Source organism: Balaenoptera ricei, chromosome 1, assembly GCF_028023285.1.
Source record: "Balaenoptera ricei isolate mBalRic1 chromosome 1, mBalRic1.hap2, whole genome shotgun sequence".
In the NCBI taxonomy this organism is placed as follows: Eukaryota; Metazoa; Chordata; class Mammalia; order Artiodactyla; family Balaenopteridae; genus Balaenoptera; species Balaenoptera ricei.
Genome location: NC_082639.1, coordinates 107,230,065 through 107,255,391, shown reverse-complemented (window position 1 = coordinate 107,255,391; position 25,327 = coordinate 107,230,065). Strand labels below are relative to the sequence as shown.

The following is a 25,327-nucleotide window of genomic DNA, read 5'->3' as shown; positions in this document are numbered from 1 at the left end:
ACAGAGCTGTGAGCAGGTTGTACAGTATGAAGAACCAAACTTCCTGGAGTCACACATCAAACCAGTCCAGTCCTGTCCCCCTCTCCCCGCCATGGGGAAGACCTGCACTTCCCTAAGGCTGGGTTTTGTCATTTTTTTTTTAACCTGTTCTTTGGAACCCCGGGGTCCCTCATAATTGCTTCAGGCTCTGAGGGGGGATTTTGCAAGGGAAGCCTGAGTTCTTGTATGTTTGGTGAAATAACTGAATTTTTCCATGCTTTAAATACACGTGAGGAACTCATATCTGAAGCTTCTCTTTATCTTCTTTCTGTGATCATATACTCACCTTCTTCCTCTGGCAGTATTGGTTGCCAAGCGCAACTAAGCACTGAGCCAGAAAGTTAACAGTTGAAGTGTGGTTACCTATAGGCAGAAAACAGATCGGGTCTGTTACAGTAACCCAGATAAGAAGCCGTGAGAGAGAGAGAGAGAGAGAGAGAGGCTTTTTTATTTACACAATCCTCATAGCATACCTTCTTTTTAATCTAGTTTATGATTTAACTCTCTCCAATATAAAATATTGGGCCACAAACCGGCTTCTGGGCTCTATAAACTGTTTGCTTTAAATGTGTCATTAAAATTTTACCACCAAATTAAGATTCCTTGACTTTTCTTAAACATAAGTGTTTGTGATTTTGAAAAACATGACTGGTCTGGGTTAGAGAAAAGAAAGTGACAGTAGGCTCAACTTACTTAAGCAGCAGAAGAAATATGATGCAATTTGATGTCTTTTAAAGCAAAAGAGATGAGTCTGTGAGTTTAAAGATTTCGTAGAATAAGCAAGTTTTTGCACATGATCTTCCTGTGGCTCTCTCACCCCTCCCCCAGCCTATCCTCCACACCCCAGGGCAGTAATCTTTCTGCAGAGCCAATCTCATCACCAGATTCCCGTGCTTAAACCTTGGAAGTTCAAACTCCTCAGTGGGCTACCCCAGGTTCTCCCGTGGCCTGTTCTCTTTCTGGGCTAATTTCTTCTCTCCACCCCCTTTGAAGAGCCCAGCAGGCTGCAACAAGCAGGCCTTTGCTGCCCCCACTTCCTGTTTAAAAGCCTACCACCACCCTCCACCAGGAAGTACTCCCTCCTTCAAGAGTAAACTCAAAACCACCTTTCGTGGAGTCTTCACCGTACCTTCTTCTCTGGCCCGTGGCACTCTGTCCGCACCTCCACTATGGCAATGATCATTAGTACACGGAATGGTCAATTCACACACGCATTTCCCGGTCCCAGCCTTAGCACAGTTCTTGACACACACTAGGCACTCTCTAAATGGTTGCTGGTTGCTGAATAAATGAGTCTTTGGGTGAAATACAGCTTTCCTCTCCTCTCAGCACTTTAAAAGTAGTCAGAAAAGGAAAAGGAAGTGGCTAAAGTGTAGACAGTTTATACAGAACACAGTACCAACCCTGTCTAGGGTACTCCTGGCCACTGGGAAGGAGAAAGCAAGAATAAAGACAGAGACCAGGATCCCAGCTCTGCTGTGGAGCTGCTGGAATTTTTCATAACAGCCAGGACCGGCTACTTCATCTGTGGGACCCAGTGCAAAACAGACATGTGGAGACCCTGTTCAAAGATTATTAAGAATTTCCACATGTGACAGCAGAGCATTAAACCAAGCCGGGCCTTGTGCAGCTGCACAGGTCACATGGCCAGGAAGCTGCCCTGATGACAGAAGTTGCATCAGGATCACAATATCAAGAAGTACAGGAGAGCAGGGAGGCTGGGAGAAATTTTGGATCAATTTTTTGGATCACAGCTTTAAAATATGTAAAATTGTTTTAAAACTTATTTTCTCTTGCCCCAACCCTTCATAAGTTCCCTCCAGTTATGTTTGCTTGTTTTCATTTATAAGTGCAGATCCTTTAAAAAAGTAAGTAATTTTATTTCACATTGTTTTAGGGAAAATACCACATAGGCTTCATTAGTCCTTAAGAAATAATGCTATGATCCACACCTCACCACTTGGCCCAGAAATGAAGTTACACATCATTATTGTATCTCCTTCATTTAATCCCAAAATTTTGGCAGGGGCAGGAGTGGGAGAGACTGCCTTGGCTTTCACGGGATTATGTTAACATGAAACATCTTTATCACCCCTTCGCTGATTTTTAAAAAAATCTTGCATCATTAGTTCTCCATGCAAAAGCATCCAATCTCTCAAATGTGATTTTATTTCATAGCAAGAGTGGCAAATTAGAAATTGTTACATTTAAACCCCAAATGAACTTAGTTTACCACATGTCATCATGATGAAATGTATATGCTGAAAATGTAAATGAGTGAAGATTTATGAAGGGGTCTTTTCAAAACCCAGCTTCTTTGAAACGGGTACGTTGGTCTGCACTGCTGCAAGTTCTCCAGCAGGGGGCAGCGCGCAGAGTGCCACATCCCCAGCCTCTCCCAGCAAGGGTCCACAAGACTCCTGCCTGCCTTTGGCTCCCTCCTTGGGACAGACGCAAAGGGACCACACAGCATTAGTGACCACAGCACTATGAGATGCAGCAGGAAGTGGGGCTGCCCACGAAGCCAGACCAGTGGACAAACGCCAGGTCCCAGCCTTCCTTTCAGGGCTCTCATCTCACGCTCCCCATGCCTAGCTGTTTCCCTGTTCTCTTCTGTTACTTCAAAGCCAGAGAACCTAGGAACAGGGCTAAATTCATGAAACAAAATGCTCGTTGTACTCTCCTAATTTCTCCACAAGGTAAAATTTTCACCGCCCAGGACCCTCTGTAAAGATCTGATTGTGTCAGAATTCTTAAACCAGTGAGTCCAGTTTTCTCAACTGCAAATGAGATGATTACAACCTACTTCCTAGGGCCCCTCAAGAATTTGCAAGGGAACGCAAGTAGAGTGGAGGTGACTGGTAGAGGAGGTGCTCAAATTAAATCTCACTTTTGTGGTCTGGGGCTCTTGTGTTACTGAGAAGATAGGGCTGCTGAAGGTGGAAGAGAAAGTGACTCTCAAAACACTCTCGGGGAGAGAGAGAAACAGTCATAGGTAAAACTCAGACTGTGGAACACCGGCAGAGCCCAATCTACAAGCCTGTCTGCAGACGACGCTGCACCTGCTGCTCCTCGCTTAGATTCTCTCACCTGAGAACAGACACGCACACGGACGCCCACTTGCTTAGCTAAAGACGCCTACAACTCAAATACACACAGCAGAACAAACCTAACTGCACAGAAACACAAACAGCTGGTCCCTTAGAGGCGTACCTTGCGGGACACACGCTGGCGTGCCGAAGGTGTGTGCGTGGAAGCGAGCTGTGTAGACTGAGCAGGGCCTGCAGAGGGGATGCGGGCAGGCAGCGAGGTGGGGAAGCAGAACGGACGACAGAGACCCACGATTGCGGGTGCAGTAAGAATACTTCACCTTGACAAGCTCCAGGGACATTTCATAGCTTTTCAAATGACTAAAAATATACCTTTGGCCTCTTAATTACCTCACACCATTACATTGGCTCTCACAAAAATTCCCAGTAAGACCATGAATTGCCTCTAGAGGTGGGGCATGGGGACCAGGGCTGCTCCTCTGCCTGTAGCTAGGATTTCCTGATTGGGACAGAAACAGCACAGGATCAGTCTACACGAGTAGTTACGCCTCAACAGCAAGCAATACGCTTCATCTGCAAAAGCGCTTTTATGTACTTCCCCTAACCTTCACCCAGATCAACTCTGATACAAAGCTACTATGCTTCTGGGTCACATGGCAACTAATATGCCCAATACCGAACAAACAGGAATCCAAATGGACAAAAAAGGCAATTCAATTTTGTAAGAAACAATATATTTTATTTTTCTGACACCACAGCTCTGGTGAGTGGTTTTGTACCAAATTTAATGGAGGTTACACAGAACGTTTGACGCATGGGACGGGGAGGAAAGGGAAGGAAACACAAAATTAAAAACAAAAACAAAATCTTGGATAGCTTTTAGCATCTGTTCCACTCCCACATTAATAAAATTCACTTGGGAATTCCTAGTAAAAGGAGAACAGAAAACAAGGCGGGCAGGGAAGGGTAGGCTGGGGAAGAAAAGACGAAGGGCAAAGAAGACCATCGAGCATCCCAAAGACAGACCTTTCCCTCCCAGAGCCGGGACAACGCTCGGCATGGAAGGCGAGGCTTCGTTAGATTTATTTCCCCCAAATAACACCGTGTATTGCAGCTGCCAAAGGGAAAAAGAGAGGAGGGAAGCGGGGGGTCACCAGTGGGGGACACAACAGGACGAAACTCACTTAACCAAGAAGATAGGGAAGGAGAGAGGAGGGAAAACAAGAGAAAAATGTGAAGGTGGGTCTTCAGATTGGGAGAGACAGACAGTGCTGAAGAGCACTTGAACTGAAAAACAAACGTCCTAAGCATCATTATTTTTAAAAAGAAAAATCTCCCCCCTCCCCCCACCCCTCGCTGAACTTAGTTCCTCTTTTTGTGCTTTTCATTAATACTCTGCTCTGAGGTCGTAGTTTGGTTTTTCTATACACTGGAGTTGAAAGAAAATAGTCCAAAGGTCTGAAGATGGATTCTCCACCTAAAGTAAACAGCCCAGCATTCCTGTTCTCTTGTCCCAAAGACTAAAGTCTCTGCTAAAATCCCTTTTACAATATAGTACAGTACACACAAAAAAAATAAAGCCCAAAGCAAAAACAAAACCAGAAAAGAATCCTGGGAGAAGCCAGTCCAAAGGACGTAAACATACAGAGAATGGTGCAACACATGACCCATGGCAATTCTCAAAGCACGGCTACAGATTCCCAAAAGTAGGTGCCATCATGGGATACCCAAGTCCACAAAAATAATTTTTAAAAAATAAATCTTAAAAAAAACACACCTGTTGATTAAATGAATAATTTGTTTTCAGATAAATCCATACATTCTCGAATTCCCCCCTCCCCCAAAGCAGCCCTTGGGTCTCTGTTCTCCTATTGCATGACCAACAGTACTCCTGGAACTCCCTCAAAGCAGCTCTCAGGACCTGGAATCTCATCTTGACAAGGATCGGCACATCCAATCTTAGCAGCTTAAAACATCATGTTTCCTGGGTTGCCAGGTCCTTGGCTAAATCCACCCATGCCCACATCAGCGGCCATGCCCCGGGGCCTCATCTGTGGGGGGATCATGATGTTCTGTTGGGGTCCCATCATGCCCTGCATGGACATCATCATGCCTGGAGAGCCCACAGGCCCAGGGTGGGTGTAGAGCCCGGCAGGCCCTCGATCCTTGCCAGGAATCATGCCCACGGCAGCAGCTGGATTGCTCATCAGGGTGGGCTGGCCGGGCATTGTAGATTGTGCTGGTGACATCATCCGATGGTGAGGTCCCATCATGCCTTGCTGGAGAAAGGCTGGTGGTCTCATTGGGTTGTGGCCTGGCATGGATGGAGCTGTACCAAGAGGGATGTCCGGAGTTCCCACTGGCCCTGGACCTCCCATGCCAGGTAATGCTAGTCCCATTCTGGGGGCTTGTTCGCCCATCATCCCCTGCATGTGCGAAAACCCAGGTCCAGGACCCTGGGGCTGTTTACGGCCTGGGACTTCCCCTCGAGGGAAATATTGCAGTGTCTGGCTAGGCTTCTCAGATGGAATAATGCGAGACAGATCAAACTCAGGTATTCCGGTGGCTCCAGGTCGGATGACCTCCTGTAGATCTGGGTCTGTAAACACTGAAGGCATGCTGTTCCCCAGGACAGCGAAGGAGTCAGGACCCCCTGGGCCTCCAGGCTTGCAAAGTGCTGCATCTGCTGAACTTTGGGGCAGGTTGCTGGGGCGGCCAAGGGGCCCTTCTCCTGGGAAACCCATCCCTCCTGGGAAGTTGCCCTGCCCCCCACTGGGGCCATTGTGAGGAAATGGAACCTGCTGTGGAGGAGACTGAACTGGAGGGAAGCCCTGGGGGAAACCCATCCGTCCTTGAGGTACCATCGGAGGCTCCTGGGACCCATGCCCCATGATAGGATTGTGTGACATCAAGCCAGGCCCCATCGGGACCCCATGAGGAGGTATGGTGGGTCCCATGGCATTCGGAGAGGGCATCTGATTGGAGTGAGAAAGTGGCTGGGTCATTCCCATTGGGCTGAGGGTTGGCATTGGAACCACGGGGTTTGGACCTGAAATTCGAGGATTCTGTGTATTAATGCCCATTCCTAGAAAAATAAAGATATCAAAGGAATCAACTTAACCAAAAGCAACTCAGGAAAACTATCATAAATCAAATTAACAAAAAAACTATTGTGCATCAAGTGTGCACGGTACTGTGCTGGGGAAACATACAATGCACAATCTCTGCCCTCAGTAAGATTATAATACATTTTAGGGCACACAAACCGACAGCTCTACAAGACAATGTATTATTGAGTCTTAAACTGTAGGACACAAAGGTATATAGAAGACAGCTAGGAAGAAGTCTCCTGTGTGAAAAGTTACAAGTGAATATGCAAATGAGTACAGTCTTCTTCATTGGAGACATTTAATATAGAAGAAAACAATTTGCCTGGATGACTCAGTATGGTCCTTTTTGGAGAAAGAGGACTAATTAGTCCTATGAGTCTAAGAATCAGCAATAAGGACAAGGAAACCAAACAGGCCTTTTTCAATTGATACTTGGCATCACTATTTTATATTACCTTACAGAGAGAGCATTTTGAACTCTACGTTATATGAAATGGTAAAGAAAAGCTAATTTTTAATGGAAAAGGAAAACACACAGGTTCTGCTCTGGTCTCTGGGACATTTAAATATTTGGTCTCTCCATGGAGTTAACCACTGAGAATGGTAAGGATGGTGCTTGTGCCACCCACAGAGCATGCCCTCACCTGCCTGATGATAAAGAGCATCCCTAACAATCAGAACGAAACTGGAACCAGAAACCCATGGCTCAAAAGTCATGGTCTCTTTACTGACCACCTTCACCATACCAGATCATGTCCTACTAGTGAGATTTGGGGAGACGGGAGGTGTAGGAGTGAAGGAGAACAGAATGAGTAGGGAAGGGAGGAATTTTATTCTCCCTCTAGTCCTAAAGAAAGTGATTCTCTAGGAAATAGGGGCTTTCCATTGTCTGAAATCCTGTGGCTGCTTGTGGTTTGAGGCTGCCCTTCCAGGAAAATATCTGAGGACTAAAGACATTCCGATCAGCATGTTAAAAAGATACCGCTCTCAGTTTTGTGCCAGGAGGACCTCCCCAACCTCCACCAAAAAAAAAAAAAAAAGCATCTAGGTACACAGAAGCATCAAAACTTCCATAAGAAAATGACAAGAACTACAAAGAAACCTGCTTTCTTATCAACAAATACTGATTTAAGCTAATAAAAAATATTGTGATCATTCTCTTCCTCTAGGCAAGACACTTTAGTTTTACTGAAACTAACTCAGATGGTATACTTTTTCAACTTGGTGAACGTCCAGCCATCAAGAAAAGACTTCAAGAAGTTTTTCTTTTGTCCAGAGCTAGCTCCATATCCTATCTTCCTGATTTCTTACCTGGCATATTATTCATTGATGGCAAGTTGGGAGAACGAGCTGGAGGGGAGTCGTCATCTGAGCTGGCCACGGTCTTGATGGCATCGTGGTATAACGGGGTAGAACTGGGCATTGCAAACTTGGACATTCGAGACATCATAATAGACAGTGGGTTCTGGGAAAGGGTCGGCTCTGGAGGCATGGTGTAAGGTGTACTAGAGGGAAGACTTCCCGGGATACTCACAGAGGCAGACTGGCTGGCTGTAGGAGGTGGGGGGCCACCTAGGAGAAGAAAGCAAGACAAAACAAAAAAGGGCAGGGAATTAGATTTCTCTTGAAAGCTACTGGGCATATCATTATGAACTAGCAGGGCCAGGAATGAGACAGATGAACAGGACAGTGTTATGAGACCCAGGACATGAATCATCAGTCTCTAGTCAAGCTCCGTGTGTGTGCAGAGGGAAACTGCAGTGTGAGATGGAGGTGACAGCTCAGCAGATGGGAAGACAAACACACCAAGAATGCGTAAGAAATATTAGTTCAAACTTGGGAAAACCATGGGTTACAGGCAACTCTTATGGATCTCTTTCCCTTGACAATCACAATTTAGAATTCAACTCAGGCATTAGTATGCTAGGAAGCCAGATTAGCAATCCCACCCCAGGTACTAACAGAATCGCCCTAGACATGCTCTTGATTGATTTTCTGCCACCAAGATGTCTGAACTGAAAAGGTCTGAGGGGGCAACTCCACTGTACTGCTCTTGTGAACTGCTCCCCAACGGAGAGACACACTTTAGCTTGGTAGGATAAATCTCCTATCTTATTCTGATTCTTTCTCAAGTGGAGACAGCACAGACCTAGTATTTATACCTCAGTGCTCATCTTCCACTGACCACCTCTGGTCCCGTTCACAAAACCACCATCATCAGTGAGAGTTTCTCCTAGGAAGAAAATACTAATAAATTGTAGCTGATCTGTGAGAACAGCAGTTTACCAAGGAGAATGTTTCGGTAACAGTTTCTATGGTCAACACGTATTTACGAGAACCACTCAAGTCTCTCAGCAGCCTCCCCTCTTTGCTTGGGATGATACTCTGACTCTCTTGACATGATGAAGGCAGCCCTTTGAAGTGGGTGGATCTAGTATTTAAGGCCACATTTACCCACTGTTGAGACATTCTATTCCACCACCGTGAGTTCACTGTGCAAATGTAAATCATTCAGTGAAATGACGCACATTTCCCATCTTCCTCCCAGTCCTATCTGAGAAACATATTCTGCACTAAGAGCATAACCCCATGGAAGTCCCGATTATGCACTCTGCCACAAATATGTCCATCTTGGCAAAAGCCACCTCCTTTGGTTGCATAATCAGGTTAAGACACCAGTTTTCTTAAAGTATGTAAATCAGGCTTTCGCAATCTCTGGCTTTAAGATGCAACTGTGAGGATGAAAGCATACTGACCTGACTCTACACTTCCCAGCATGGCTGGGGAGGCCATGGTGAGGGGTGCTTTATGGTTTGGAGGGATCCCGGGACTCTGAAGGGGAGGTTTTGGAGAGGAGGTCCATCCAGGTGACGGGGCGGGAAGTGATGGAGACTTGAGGTGAACAGGCGAAGCAGCAGCAGACCCCAAGACAGGGGGGGACTTAATGGAAGCAGCAGCAGCTGGGCCCGCCAGCATGCCTGCCAGCTGCGATGGAGTCTGGGGGGACTTGAGGTTCCCCGAGGGCGAGCCCAGCATTGGCGACTGGACTTGGCGCATCGTGGGAGACTTCAGAGGGTTAATGCCTGGGGAATGCACCTGGCTGCCTGCCACAGAGAGATCCACGGGCTTCCGCCCCAGGCCGCGCTGAACGGGAGGAGCCGTGTTGAGGCTAGTGGGGTTACTAGAAGGGTTGAGAGGTAGTGGTGGCATATGACTGAGCCGGCTGTTAGTCCTTTGGTCGGGCCCAATTGGTTCTCTGAGATTCCGCAAGCCACTGTTGCCGCCTGGACCCTGAGACATGGGGAGGAACGGCCTGGGGCCCATGCCATACTCTTGCTGAGGGTGCTCGCCGAAGGGCAGGGGCACCATCTTCTGCTGAGCAGGCAGCATGTCTGCACCGCCGGCGCGGAGTTTCATCATCTCCTCGGGCCCCGCCCCAGCCTCTCTCATCTTCTGAGGTATCATCTGAGAGTTGGATCCCATGTTGACATTTAGACTGACATCTCCCTTCATCCCACTAGGAACCATCCCAAACTCGAGTTCCCGACCGGGGCCCATCTGTGGGGGCATTCCTTTTGGAAAGTCACCCCTAGAAGGGCTCAGCGGGCCCTCCACTGGTATTCGAGGGAAGATGGGATTACTCCCCGGCTCCATGTGTCGCTGGGAGCCAGGGATCATCCTGTTCATCTCCATGCCGGGCCTGATGCCTTCCATGCTCATCCCCGGCGGCAGACCCAGCTGTTTCTCTGCCAGCTGCTGTTGAAACATCTCTTCAGACAATCCTTGGGGGTTTGGGAAACGTTCCCCTCGGCCAGGACCACTGAAGACGCCCTGGCCAGGCGGGAAGTTTCGGCCGTCTGGGATTTTTGGCACATCGTCTGGCCAGCTGACTCCAGAAAGACCTGGTCTAGATGCCGCGTTGGGGACATTAGGCCCCTCCATTTCCGAGTTCATCATTCCTGCAAATCCAGGGAGGCGCATCTGGCTCCCTGGCATGTTGGGGTGGGGAGCCATGGCCCTCGGGGGCAGAGAATGGGGCATGTTGATCCCGTCGGCAAAGGGCTCTGCACCCCCAGGCCCCCAGGCCTCGCTGGGGGTCATCTGGTACGGAGGGGGAGGCCCTCGGACCACGCCCCGCGGCCCGTGCTGATGGACCATCATGTCCTGGAGGGAGCACTGCTGCACGACCACTTGCTCCTGCTTTCTCCTCTTCTCCTCATAGAACTCTTGCTGCAGTTTCAGCCACGCTATCTGCTCAGGGGTCATGTGATCCAGGTGGTCGGGTCCAATGGGCCCAGACTGAGAGTTCATGGAAGGTGGAACCATTTCATCTGGAGAAAAGGGCACATCTCTGTGTCCCTGAGGGCCAAAGGGAGCCCCCACGTCTGTCCGGGGCCCAGGTCCCTTACCTAGGCTTTGGGATTGAGCCATCATGGCCTGTATTGGCCCTTCTGGTTTTTTCTGAGGTCCATCTAACACCCCAGTATTCTGCTGGGGTCCCCCACTCTGTCCTCCTGGGAATTCTTTCTCATCAGGGAAGAGCATACGCTGGATATCTCTGAGCGTTTGTAAGGAGCGCTCCCGGTGCTCCAGCTGCTCCTGAGACAGTCCGTCGGGGTTCTCTCCCAGTGCGGGGGGCTCTCCACTGGACACCGGTGGAGGCGGGGGGGCTTTGGGATCTGCTGAAGAGCTACTGCTCCCCTGGGAAACGGGAGTCACTGCTCGGTTGTTGGGCGTCGAGTTTGGCCCGGTACCGTCTGGCGGCAGTGGAGTGGAGCTGGCAGGGCTGCCTACAGAAGGAATCAGTTTGTTTTCTACCCCAGGACTCTCCCGGTCCAGGGGACGTGGGGGGGCGGCAGGCTTGGGTGCTGGTGCCGGAATGGGTGGAGTTGGCTGCAGTCTGGTGTTCTGGGAAGAAGTCTGGTCCTGGGTGGCTGGAGCGGGGGGCTGTTGTGGGAGAGGTTTCGGATCATTCCGAAGGGCAGATATCTGTGTGTTCTGAAGATAAATGAGATTTTAAAAATCACTGGTGAACTGAACAGAAGGGCAATGAAAAGAGCAAGATATGTTATAAAGGACTTGTCCCAGCCACATAAATCTACACTGACACTTGCTGTAGAAACTGCTCATGTACAACCCCACTCTGGACATGCAGACATTTTGATTTCTTTCTCACACTTTGCTGTCAAACGGCATCCTCTTTCCCTTGCTGAAGATTAGGTTTCAATAACTTTAAAGCATGCCAAGGGAAAGCCACACTGCCAAAGTGAATACATTTGAGTATCTATTTCGAGGAACAGGTTTGATATCACATGTCTACTATGTGTTTCTGATTCAGGGAGAGATTAGTTTCTTGGTATGTGGGAGGCTGTACCTAACACCTTTTTCTTTCCCCGAAAGTATAACTGGGTATGTAGACTTCTCATTGTCAATCAAAAAGTCTAATGTTTTCAACTGAAAGTCGTTGTCACTTCCAGCTCTGTACTCTGCCCATCAAAGGCGGGAGGTACGGCCGCTCCACTTCAGTGTTTCCCCTGGCACGGTGACTAGTGAAGTACTCCTCTCCTTGAGTTTCCAGGGGCCTGACATCTCCGATTTCTGTTTTCAGTTTGTGATCACTGATTCCATACGAGAATTTGTACATTAACTGTAGTAAGATCATCTGTAGGCAGGAAGGGTCGGCAGAGAAATCTGAGGCTATCTAGCTCGTGGTGTCTCTTGATCTGTTCTTTCCAACAGACAGCACACGGCCCTTTCTACAGGCTGGATGATCGCCTTATTATTATTTATTAAGTACCGATGCTAAGTCCTGGGTAAAGGCACGCTCACCTACAATAGGTGACACGGACGCTGTCAGTGTCTGGAAGAGGGACTCGTAATGTTCTGGGTCTACACCTTAGCACTGCTGGAGGTACTGGTACTAGAGAAGGGCAGTACTGAAGAACAGATGGGCCCAGTCTAGTGACTCCATCAAGGGATCTCTCACCAGCCTCCAGTGAGCCGCGTGATCCCTTTTTGATGTTCACTTGCTCCTACTTGTTTGCTTAATCAAGGCTGTATTTCCAAACCCTGAACGCTCTTACTTACATCCCCACCTACTCTCTGGAACGTTTATCAAGGCGCAGGTTTGTACAGGAATCATCATGCATATCCCTGAACACGAACAGTTCACGTTCCGTGGGTATGTATGCAAGTGTTCCACTTGCTGGTACTCTCCATGCATCTGTGTCTGCAGACCGAGACTGGTGGGGGTAAGACTGGCTGAACTTGGATGACTCTGGATGTTGCAGTGTCCTCTGTCTCTCTGACTCCTTAACTGGGGTGTGGAGGTCACCTTAATTTTCTCTCCAGTGCCAGTTTAAGTTTGGTTTTGTTGTTAAGGGTGGTCACTGATTTCCTACAAGGTGACCGTGACAGAAGAAACAGTTTAGTACCACCCTTTTTATTTTAGATTTGGAGCAATGGTGATTGGACTATTCCCAATTCCCTCCTTATTAACTCCTTTTCTGATTTCATTTTAGTACCAGAGAAGGTGGAGGTGAAAACTGTCTTAATGACTTAAGATCTGTCATTAAGTCAATAAAATGTCGGTTTGAGTTGCAATGTACCCTGTGCATTCCAAAACAATATAAATTATAAATAAACAAACATTTTTAAAGTATAAATTTAAAAATATATACATTTAAAATATTATATATATCCATCGTCTACCCTTGAGTAGCAGAGATGCAGAGGGACATGAAATTTTTTTTCTAGGCCTAGGAAAGCCTAAGCCTGCTATGTCACAGGGGGGACTTCTATGTTCATATACAACAAGGATGAAATGTCATCCATTCTGTATTGAATTGTCACTTCAGTCGTTTATTGTCATTTAACTTTTCCCATGTTTAAGACTCATCCAAGTTTTAGATTTTATGCTTCCTGAACGCAGGGACTGTATCTTGAACCTCTAGTGTCCCCACAGCATTTGGTGCAATGCCTTGACAATGTGAGACACAAGAAATATCTTTTGGTTCAATTTGGAACACTACATGTATTAAAACAACCATTATGTGCATTTTCTAATGTAATTTATAGTAGGTGCTTAAGTTCCAGAGAGGAAACAGACTAACGTTTACTATAATTTTGGAAATATCAAGCAATTAAAAGCATTCAATGGTTCTCTCACTTTGAAATAAGTAAGAATCATTTTGAAAGTCACTGAGACCTTAATTATGGTATCATCAGCATGTACTCCAGTACTGTAGTTTTTGTTGCTGCTCTTTTTCTGTTCTTCAAGTAACTCAAGAGTGTTTGCTATTTTTTAAAATCCTGCTCTGTACAGAGGGTCTGAATTCATAATTTCCCAGAGATGGCTACATGATGGAAATCCTAAGATATCTAAATATCTCCTTTTCTATTTTGTACCTCTTCTCTCCTAGTAATTCATCAGTGTATCAGCATGTTAGTAGAAAAGGCCAATGCAGTGTGATATGCCTAAAACCACACAATTAGGTTAAATGCTCAGAATGTAGTTTATACCATCAAGATTATCTCCCATTGAACCTTCATACACTGTTGGTGGGAATGTAAATTGGTGTAGCCACTATGGAAAACAGTGTGGAGATTCCACAAAAAAATTAAAAATACAACTAACATACAATCCAGCAATTTCACTCCTGGGTATTTATCCAAAGAAAACAAAAACACCGATTAGAAAAGATACATGTACCCTTAAGTTCACTGCAGCATTATTTACAATAGCCAAGATATGGACACAACCTAAGTGCCCATCAATAAATGAATAGATAAAGAAGATGTGGTACATATATACAATGGAATATTACTTAGCCACAAAAAAGAATGAAATCTTGCCATTTTCAAAAACATGGATGGACCTAGAAGGTTTAGGCTAAGTGAAATAAGTCAGACAGAGAAAGACAAATACTGTATGATTTCACCTACATGTGGAATCTAAAAAACAAAGCAAATGAACAAACATAACTAAACAGAAACAGAGTCATAGATACAGAGAACAAACAGGTAGCTGAAAGAGGAGAGGGGGTTGGGGAGAGGAGACAAATAGGTGAGGAAAATTAAAAGGTACAATCTTTCAGTTACAAAATAAATAAGTCATGGGTATGAAATGCACAGTGTGGGGAATACAGTCAATGATTATGTAATATCTTTGTATGGTGATAGACAGTAACTAGACTTATGGTGATCATTTTGAAATGTATAGAAATATCGAATCACTATGTGTATACCACAGACTAACATAGTGTTGTAGGTCAATGACCACAAACAAACAAACAAACTCATAGAAAAAGAGATCAGATTTGTGGTTACCAAAAGTGGAAGGGCTGGGGGAGGGAGAATTGGAGGAGGGTAGTCAAAAGGCACAAACTTCCAGTTATAGAATAAATAAGTACTAAGAATGTAATGTACAACATGATAAATGTAATGAATGCTGCCATATGTTCTATATAAAAGTTGTTAAGAAAGTACATCCTAAGAGTTCTCACCACAAGGAAAAAATATATATTTTTTCTATGTCTTTAATTTTGTATCTATATGAGATGATGGTAATCATTTCGTCACGTATGTAAGTTAAAGTATACAGTATACAGCACAGTAGGCTGTACACTTTTAACTTATACGGTGCTGTCGGTCAATTGTATCTCAATAAAACTGGGAGAAGAAAAAAAAGACTATCTCCCTATCAGTGAAATTCACCATCTCCCACCTTTACGGTCACTGCAGAACCTTTAAACCATTATTCCATTTCCAAAATGACGTACCAGAGGGGCTGTGCTTCTCTCTGTCTTGCTGTTAGAGATGTTCTGGATGTGGAAAGAGACAATAGTTTCAACCTGGCCCTTCAATACAGCTTCTGCAGCTCTGCAAAGACAAAAGAGATGCACACACTAGGACTTGTTCCTATTTCACTAACTGTAAATCCAAAGCACTTTAACCCGATTAAACTGGTATAAGAGAGGAAGGAGAAGTATAAAGAACCACCAGCAATGTTGAATGAGAAGAAATCAAGGGAAAAAGGTTTTCATTATTTGTCTATCATTTACCATCAAACTTCTGAAATTAAAAGATAGCCATTAGCAAATCTCAAAAGAGGTATTAAAAACCCCCAGGATTTTCTCCTTCAAAGCCATCCACTCTAGTAAGTGTTTTATAGAGAATCGTAGTTCAAAATCCCAACCCAAGAAGGGTAAAATGAATTCTCACACCTAATAATAATTAAAGGCTGTCAAGATTCATTCTATATCTTAATTTTAAAAATCTTAAATGAAAAAAACTAGGGTATATTCACATTTTAAATAAATAAATAAATATCCATTGATCCATCCATCCACTAGAGACGTATGTACCAAAATGTTCACAGTAGTTATCTCTGTAAATTCCTGAGATTTTTTTTTTTAGTTATTTACATTTTCTAATTATTCCAAAATGGACATTACTTGTGTCATTTTAAAAAGAATACTAAGTTGCAGAAAAGTGTATATTGTGCAATCAATCCCTTTTGTGTTTAAAAAAGTATATATATGTATATTTGTACAAGCACAAAAAATTTCTGGAAGGAAAGCCAAGGAAGTATCATCAGTGGTTGCCTCTGGGGAGTAGGGGTGGGGAGGTTTTATATTTTCTTTTACCTCTTTCTGTAGGGTTAACTTTAAGTAATAATACAAGTGGGCCAAAAAAGGATCAACCTTCAAAGGGAATAAGAACTTAGATGCCCAAACACGCAAGCCACGCCAATAGCAAGACACAGCCATCAACTTACTTATTGGCCATCTCAGTAGAAAACACATACACCACTTTGGCGGGAGTCTTCTGAGCAGGTGTGGGCTCTGGGGCAGTAGTCTGGCCATGGGAGGGGGTGGAAGACCTGGGGACTGTAGCATTCGACGGGGTCATCGAGTGTGGCGTGTGCTGGGACTCCTGGGACTTTATGTGGTCAGCAGAATTACATTCTAAAACAATGAAAAGAGTCATGTCATAGAAAGAATAAAACTCTTTTTTCTGCCAGCATTTACAGCATCATAATGCAAACACCTTGAGAATTTCAAGGAGGAAGTACCTTGCTAAGAGAAAACCTCTTCTATTCATAAAAACACAAATACACTTCTCCCTAAATGACTAATTACAAAGCACTCTCCCCCCACCTCCTTACTTCTCTACTATGCATTCTTCAGATATTAGCATAAATGTCCCTCCTTCCTGGAAACCCCTTTTGGATCCTCCTGGACTGGCTTCCCCTGCTAGTCGAACCCATAGCCCCCTAACTCCCCTTATTTCAGCATTTATCAAATTTTACTGTAATTGTTTAATGATCTGCTGTCTAGGTGCATTCAAACCCTTGAGGATAGCAACTGTTTCTGTTTTGCTGACCATGGCACCCCCAGCCCCTAGCATAGTGCTGGCGCTCGTAACAGGCCTCCTACAAACACCTGAAGAAGAAAGGAAAGACAGGGGAACGATCACCCAGGCTCTCGTTTCAAATTTGGGTCGGGAAGTAACACTTCCACTGCTTGAATACTAGTTTCATGTTCTGGCCTATAGTTAAGATTTTTTATTTTATACTAGGAGGAAAAAAGCCTAAAACCACAGCCATTGGTCCCATACTCTTTCTGGCTCACTCCATTTTGGTGCCTACTGTATCTACTACATGTAGCCACTCGTTCCTGCCACACTGAAATTGACTGTGACAAACCTGGACTAGTGCCAGGGCTGCCTCTTGTGCCTACAACTCTGGCAGCCAGAGTGCACAAAACCCAAGTCTTGAAGGATGAATTTGATGGAGAAGAGGAGGAGTGTCAGAAAGACCGCTCCAGGGTGGACCCTGGCATAGACAAACTGGAGCTACCGGCTTGACACTTAAGTACAAAGAGCATGGAGGCCAGGAACATCCACAAGAACGTGGCTAGGGCCGTGGAACATCCTAAAACGCTTGCATCCTCAAGAGCAAGAAGTCAACAAGGTGGTTCCAAACTATTCTTCAGTCAGTAGGAAAACAACCAGAAAGAGTTCCATCTTAAACTGCGAGAACTCCTGAATCTGATGCGCCTACTCTCCCCACGTGGCTGCTATTAGGCTCTCTGGCATCCACCAACGTCAGAGGCCTTTCCTCAGGAATACCTACTTCCCTCTGAGTCTCAAATATCTTATAGACATACCTTTCATGTCAGAGTCATCGTTTGGAGTCCCAGGATCTCTCTGATCAAAGGAGTCGGCGGAAATACTTCGCTCCCTTTTCCCCTTGCCCTTGGCACCATTTCCAGCCCCATTCTTCAGCCCCATGCTCCCACCTGGGCCAGGGAGTGCTTTAGGGGTATGGCCCCCACTCTTGGAGTCACAGGGGGATGGCTGGGATTGGCTGGCTGAGCCCCCCTGTTTACCCTGATTGGAGAATTTGGAATCCAGCTGGGGGTTTCCAGATGGGGACATCACTGTAGGGGGACGGACCATCACCTCCTGCTTTGACTTAGGGCTACTAAAAGAGACAAATAACAAAGGGAGATCAGACACCGGATACAACTGGGCAGCACAAATGAGGGAGGACTGATTTTTATCATAGGTCAAGGAGACCTGGACCACTAAGTAACCACCCCACCTTTCACCTCAGCGACTTGCTTGCTCCCTCCTCCCCTGCTCTCATTTCAGAGCTCTCAACAGAGAGGAGGATCAAGCAGAGTGGCCTGCCAGGTCTTGGGAACCCTAGAGTCACATGGGGACCCATCTCTAGGGCTTCTGTCAATAAAGGACAACGGTTTCTATGTACATAGAGAAATGACTCTCACACTAAGACTAGCTCAGAGTAAACAAACAGACATCGTTAAGATCAAAATACCACCCGCCCCTCGGCTGATGACAAGGAACAGCTGTAACAAGAGACTAGCCTCCCTGCTGGAAAATACGAGCAGGTCCAGGAGAGTGCGAGGAAACCTGCCCATGACTGGCAGGTTAGGGAAACCCTCCAGGACACTACTCCCTGAACAAGCAGTATCACACCAGCGCAGACACACTAACCACTGCCGCCAGGGGAGAAGGAAAAAACTCTTTTAGGGCATCAGCTTAACTTCCACGGAACAGAGGAAAAGGCCTCACGGTGGGAGTCCAGGGGCTGGTGTTTTAGTTCTAGGACCTTAGGCCTCCTCACCATTCCAGGTCTCGGTTTCCTCATGTGCCAAGTTTAGCTCACTGTACTGGCTGGTCTTTAAGGTCTTTTTCTTTATGTTTTGGTGAGGAGATGGGTGGTAAATAGGAGCGGCCAGGTAATAATGGACAAATAATAACAGAGGAAAACTCTAACCTAAACTCTGATTCACTATTCTATCATTATTTACTTATCTTTTTTTCTTTCCCCATTCGCTTCTAATTCAACATGTTGTTCCACCAACGAGCGTTCATGGTCCACTATGACATCCCCAAGGGGCAGCTGGGCCCGGCCCTAGCCCTCACCTCTGTGTGTTTCCTGACGGAGAGTTCCTCACTTTAGGGTTACTGGAATGCATTGATTGAAATCCTGAGCTTGCAGCCACCAACAGGGACGGGCTCACCGAGTTCCTCTCGGGCTGCAGCAGAAACAGCTGCTGAGGACAGCGGCAGTGGCCCACTGCTTGCTGGGCGAGTCCCTTAGCGCTGGCCACCTGCACGCCTTTTTCCTCTTTGTTTTTCTCCGCTGTGGAAGTGGGTCCTGTCCCCTTGCGGCTCCAGCATTCTCCGGGTGTGTGCCTCCTGCTGCCAAAGGAAAATCTCGCATCTCCAGGGCACACTGGGAGCAAAAAGAGCAAAAATGGAGACATCAAACACCTTTACAGCAGGACCGAGGCTAAAGCACCGCCAACTTGATGGTGCAGAGTTAGATGGTTCCTCAGCTTCCATCAGGGTTAAAGGAAAGGGAGATGTGCATATTCTGGCCAAAAGGCCCTGGTGCTAAAGCAGCTGAAGAGTGACTAAGACTTTCTGCCAAGCATACAAGCCTCCCACCCAATCTTCGTGTACCAGGCGTTTGTAAGCAGATGAGAAAGACATTTTTATCTTTAGCCATATATCCTCCCTTACATTGCTCTACATCCAGATACAAAACCCTCAAAAACCTGGGTTTTTCTTTCTTCAAAACAATGCTTTGAAACCACTGAGTACTCCAAATCCATAGCAACTATCTGGTGTTTCACCTCTGATGGCTCTGAAACCTAACCAACCCATCCCAATTTCAAACCATGAAACAAATTACTCTCTCTTTATATTCTCAGGGCCTCAGGGTGGGGAGACATTAAAGGAGGTACTTCTGAAATCAACTATTGAGCCAATACCAAATACAATCAGTTCTGTCCCCTGATTTCTATGATCTTTCTACTAAATTATGCTGAGTATGTGTCCTGTGTTCTCACTGCTTAATGACAGGAGTTGTAGGCATGGGTAAGCATGGGAATGATCCATAATGCGGAAGGTAAAAGAACATCTTTGAAGGCTAAGATATTTTTTGAGCCAATTTGCAAGGCTAATTTGAAGCATAAAAGGTCAAGAAAATATTCCCAAACCTAGCCAGAGAACAAATGAGAAAGCCCTTTATTTAGGGAAGCCTAAACTGGTTCAGGGAAAACCAAGATACACTTTCAGTCACTGCTCCTTCCAGGGCAGTTCCAATGTGGTTTTTTGGTAACCACTGTCCCCCTGCACCTCCCGCTCTACCTTCTGGTATTTTACCCATGGGGTATAGGACTGAATGAGGATATTAGATGCAGGATTAGTGGCTAAAGAATCAAAGGGAGTTAGAAGTAGCTTAGGTGTTACATACACTTTGAGAGGCTCAAGAACTGGACTAAAATTGGGAGGGTCCATTATATTCTGGGACTTGGCACTGAATATGATCATTGTCAAGTGTTAGACGTCTATTTCTTCATTTAGAAATTTGCAGCAGTCCCAGCGATTTTACCTGAGACCATGAAAGGAATTTATGGAAGTTCTGAGTGCGTACAATCACATTTTTTTCTTTTAAATGAAGAAGTCAGGAAAAAGAACTAGAATACAATGTTATGGAATGTTTCTATGCTGACCTTGGGAGAAAGCATCCTAAAAACATTTTGGTCTTGATTATATTTAAGGTTGTACGTTTATCCCCCACCACCTTTAGCTTTTTTTTTTTTTTTTCCAGTTTAGACTATAAACCTGATTGTGGTTGTCAAGTTCAACACAATATATGATCATAAACCATATTGTAACCTCCCACTAAACTTCGGGAATCACTGGTAAAACAGAAGTAGTAAATGAATCTTGCATGGACAAAGCCATAAGAAAACATTTACCTCAGGAAAAAAAAAGAAGTTATCACCTATATGGTCCCCTTCTGTAACTTCTTCTGGTACTTTCTGTCTGCATCACACATTCTAGCACTCAATCATATGTCGAATTGAATAGTCCCATGTGTATTTTTTATCTCCCTACGTAGACTATGCTCTTTGAAGACAAGAACCTTCTTTTCAAGTTCTTTGATTTTTCTGTAATACTCAGTATGATGTACTAAGAATGTGGTTGGACTCTTGGTGATGTACCCAGCTCCTCTCAGAGCAGAAACACCTGGCACTTGTGTTGCACTCTCCTTCCAAAGAAACTCTAAACATATTACAAATATCAAATCACCTCAATCTGCCAGGCATTTCTGATGAGCTGGTAGCAGAGATTATTTCTAATAATAATAATCAACGGCATTTTACAGATGAATGGACGGAGCACACAGGTGTGAACGGGCTTCTCCCAGGTTTCGCATCAGTGCTCTCTGACCTGCTCTTTCCTCTAAGCCATCTCCTTACCATTACTTTATGGGTGGAAAGACAGCACAGAAGGCTGAAACAAGCTTGTGGGCTCACCCAGTGATGGGAATAAAATCCAGGTGTTTTAACCCCTAATCCAAGGGAGTTGTTGAAATAAGTCACCCTAGCTTTAGCCTGACACCAAAAACAACCAAGCAAGAAATCTGCCAGGTATCTTATCATACAACCCCAAAGAATAAAATGAGACTCTTGCAGCTCCTACATTTTCAGGTTAGTGCTCAACTGTTTACCTTTAAGGACTAGAAAAGATCTTCCACAGAATGGTTAATTGTATCCAGAGTGAGATATTTCCCCAGTATAACTAAATCTCCTAACTCTAAGATCTGCTTATATAATTTTTCTCTCTTTTCTTCTTAAATAATACTTAAAATTTTTACTATGTGTACATACTAACTCATTCACAACAACCACAGAAGGCAGGTCCTACTACTATCCCTATTTTAGAGATGAGGAAACTGAGGCTCTGAAACAGTAAGTAATTTGCCCAAGTAAGTTGGGTCACACCCTAGTAAGTGGTGGAGCTGGCATTCAGCCAGACACGCTGGCCATGCTCTTCATCACTGCAGTGCCTGGCTAAGCACGGACTTGGTGGACAAGGTGAGCCAGTACATAGAAAATGCTTAGCAGCACAACATAAACATTCAGGTTAACCATGACTACTGCCATCCTCTAGCAAGCTCACTCATCTATCCTGCCTAATGGCATTTCTTACCTTCGCCGTCTCCAACCATCATCCTCCTCTCCTAGTGCATGGCCTTGCCCAGGACTTAACAGGGATAAGAGAAGTCACCAGGCAGGATTCCTCACCACCAAATCTGCAAATCTCTTTTAATCAGTACCTATCCCATCTTTCTTCCCTATTAATGAAACCGAAAAAAATAGCCCACTTCTCCCCAAAGGTCAGTCCTACCACAGGTGGTCTAGGTCCCATCCCTTCCAGCTTACTGAGCACCCTCACTCTCGCCGGTGGCCACCTCTCTACGTCCTGCATCTCCTGGATATTTCCAATCAGCTTTCAGACATGTTGTAGTATCTTCCAGATTTAAAAAAAAAAAAAAATTAAAGCAAAACAAAACCAGCTCTGGCATTCTATTCCCCTTTGGAGCCAAGATTCTCTACCAGAGTTGATAAGACACAGTCTTCAGTTCCTTACTTGCCATTCACCCTTTAACCATTTTAAACCAACTTCTACCCACAGATCACAAAAACCATGACTTTTGTTAAGGTCACCACTGACCGCTTTTCTAACCTCATCTTACTCCATCTCGTAGACTCTGCCAGTTGATCACTTCCTTCTTGAAGCTCCCCTCTCTTGGTTCCCATAATACCACACCTTCCCAGTCTTCCTCCTTCAAGTCACTCTTCATCTGCTTCCTTTGCTGGCCCCTTCTCTATCCAACCTCCACAATTTTGAGTTCCTCACGACTCTACCCTGGGGCTTCTTCTCTTCTTATTCTATAAGTTCTTTACATGCCAACAACTCCCAAATTTCCATCTCCGGCTCAGCTTCTGCTCTGCTGACCTGTATACACAACTGCCAACTTGACATCTCCCTAGATGTCTGAAACCTAACAAAGACAAAGATGAATTCTTCATCTGTACATAGCCTCCCTCCCAAAAGTATTTTCCCTTCAGTTTTCTATGTTTTAGTAAATGGCACCTTCATCCACCCAGCTGCTCATGACAGAAATTTGGAGTCATTCTTGATACCTCTCTCCCTCACCCCTAACCTTCCATATCAAGTTGAATATTTTTGCTGAGTGAAGAAAAGCTCAGCTTCAGTGTTTCTTCTTCAGAGAGAAAGGATACTGTAAAGCCACTAATCTAGACAAAATTCTCCATTACACTCTTTTCATAGCATCCTGTGTTTTTCCTTCACAACATTTCCCATGTTGTATGATTATGTGATCATTTGCGTAACATTCATCTCTCATGTTAGGCTCCGTGAAGGCAGGGATCAAGACTGATTTGTTCATCCCTGTATTCCTAGCACTTACTATAGTGTCTGACACATGCTATTTGCTCAAAAAATATCTGTTGAATAAAAGTTGAAGCTTTTCCCCAAGATCATCTTTCTAAGCCAGGCGTGCTCTCTAGTGCTATCATCCATCAGGCTACTCACCAAAACCCCAAGGGTCACGATACGGCAGTGCTCATCCTGGAGGGGAGGAGCTTGCGGAGTCCAGGAACCCCTGTCTCAAAGGTGACCCTCACCTGGATGAGGATAAAATAAAGAAGAAGAGTTTCTAAGTGATTAAAAAAAAAAATCAATAGTATCATTTTGTTACTATCTTAAGAGAAGAACAGGTTTCCTATTTATTCTAGAGTATTAGTTTAGGAGGAAGTTATCACCTCCCATGTAAACAGAATCACCTTCCAATTATTAAAGGGTATATTATCCAATCTGTAGATATCTCAAGGGCCTTGTGACTTTCCCTCCTTCCCAACTGCATATTTTCTTTTTAGAAACTGGAAAAATATTAATAGCAAATAAAATCAATTTTTCTACTTTTCTGAACATTTAGTAGGAAAAAAACCTTCACATTTCTGCTTCTTCCCATTCCTAATTAGTACAGAGAATTGAGAGCTGACTGTAAAGGTGAAAGATTCAAAATTCCAGATACACTTCTGAATTCACAAAGTGCATACCATTCACAGTTCCTCCCTACTCTCAACTGTAACTCTACAGGGCAAGCATGCAGCAAGGAAATTTATTTTCACATACTTTTGGGGGAACATATGACTGAACAACAGGACCATATGATTTCCTTTGCTTGAAAGCCTACTCTGTGTGAAATGCTATACTGACTTGAGCTAGATAATTCAATAAAACACTAAGTAACTCACCAGGCAGAACAATTTCCAACATTAGTCCTTGTAAACTAGAATTATAACACCAAGCCTCCCCCTTTGCCCAGAATTTATAGTTTTGAAATGGCAAGGAAGAACCAAGTTCCAGATTGTCCTAAGGCCAAATTATTCAGGAATCTTTAAAAGGAAACTCTATAAGGTTACCACAAAGTTGTAAATAAATTCACAAATTAGTCTAACTTAGGTCAGAATCACCTCTATAATTCCGATTTCAACTCTTCCAATGATCCTTTTCCACTCTCCTGCTCTAAGAAGTCAAGTTTATTACAACTATGTCATGTTTAACAAATTTCACTTCTATGCTATGACCACTACACCATAAAAGGCATAGTATCAAACTTAGAATGTGGAACTAAAAGGCCTCAGGATTCCATTCCTAGCTCATTCTTAACTTCTGGCATGCCAACTACTAAAAGGCTTCCTCTCAGAAAAAGCACACAATAGGAAGAACCAATCTTTCCAAAACATGTGGAGAAAAGAAAACTATACTATGGACTTATATAGAAAACTTTGGTCCAAACAAAATGCTAATATATGTTTTCGTACTCGAAGGGTAAAAACTCACCTACTGTCCTTCAAGCTAACAAACTTTAAGCAAGCAAATAAATTTATATCAAGCTCAAGAGTTTCGACAGAATTTAACCATTCAAAAATGAACGTCATCTATCATCATTTAGAGTAATGGCTACCCAAAGTAAAACGTCAGCACAAATATCCCTTCTTTGTGAAATTTTCCTTGATTCCAAACTATCCCCAGGAATGTCCTCCATGGCCCCACAGCATTACATTCATGACACTGTTAGAACACTTTAAAAATTGTATCCCTGTTATATATAGTCAGGGAACCCCCTGAGGAAAGGGTCATCATCTCAGGGCCCAAAAGAAACTCAATAAATGCTGGTTGATTCGTGTATTATCATGAGCTTGAGGCTTGTGTATTGTTACTCTTGCCGCACATTCATACAAATCAATGATGACACAATAAATACTTGTTTAACTTCTTACCATCTGCCTTTCCTAGGAAATAACTTATTGCAGAAGTCCCTGTTCATAGGAAAGTATAAGGTAATTGCACTTACAGTTATGACTTGCATTTAACTTGATGACCTCTGCCTTGGGAACTGCTACAATAATGAACAAATATAGTTTTAACTTACAAGAGACCCTACAGAGGCAGAAACAAAATCCAAAATGCACAGACTGAATCACAGAAGTTACGTGCTCATCATCGGGCTCTTTACCTTTCAAGATGTCCAATTTGCTCTCTCTTCTAACATTGGGATGCAGAGGAACTTTCCAAGAGTGATCTCTGCCTCCCAAACAGAAAGGAATTTTTAGGTCAAAGTGGAGTAACACCAGCTAGTCCCACATTCAGTCCTACAGGAATGAGAAGAATGGAAAAGTTCATACCCCATCACACCATCGGCAA

At 44.5% G+C, this 25,327-nt stretch overlaps 2 protein-coding genes across 6 annotated transcripts in view; both read right to left on the bottom strand.

The window, feature by feature from the left end:
- Positions 1–3,806: 3,806 nt before the first annotated feature.
- Positions 3,807–18,739, bottom strand: BCL9 (BCL9 transcription coactivator). 2 transcript variants are annotated; one of them, XM_059929230.1, is made up of 7 exons: positions 18,656–18,739; positions 17,371–17,687; positions 15,978–16,167; positions 14,980–15,079; positions 8,956–11,197; positions 7,511–7,771; positions 3,807–6,174 (listed from the first exon to the last, which is right to left on the bottom strand). In XM_059929230.1, exons 1-7 carry the CDS (start codon positions 18,706–18,708, stop codon positions 5,057–5,059), a joined length of 4,281 nt encoding a protein of 1,426 aa, XP_059785213.1. In that variant the 5' UTR covers positions 18,709–18,739; the 3' UTR covers positions 3,807–5,056. The 2 variants fall into 2 exon arrangements, with proteins under 2 accessions (XP_059785213.1, XP_059785218.1); XM_059929235.1 differs by having other exon boundaries at positions 17,593–17,687.
- A 10-nt stretch (positions 18,740–18,749) lies between these two features.
- Positions 18,750–25,327, bottom strand: part of LOC132369563 (uncharacterized) — a 68,433-nt gene continuing 61,855 nt past the window's right edge. For 3 of the 4 annotated variants that reach the window (XM_059929242.1, XM_059929261.1, XM_059929252.1), the window contains exons 2-4: positions 25,140–25,275; positions 23,150–23,241; positions 18,750–18,968 (exon numbers count right to left, since the gene is read on the bottom strand). In XM_059929242.1, the coding sequence (XP_059785225.1) occupies positions 18,750–18,956 (207 nt within the window). In that variant the 5' untranslated portion in view covers positions 18,957–18,968; positions 23,150–23,241; positions 25,140–25,275. Of the gene's footprint in view, positions 18,969–23,149; positions 23,242–24,977; positions 25,023–25,139; positions 25,276–25,327 lie in introns of all 4 variants that reach the window. The other variant, XM_059929265.1, reaches the window with a different exon arrangement.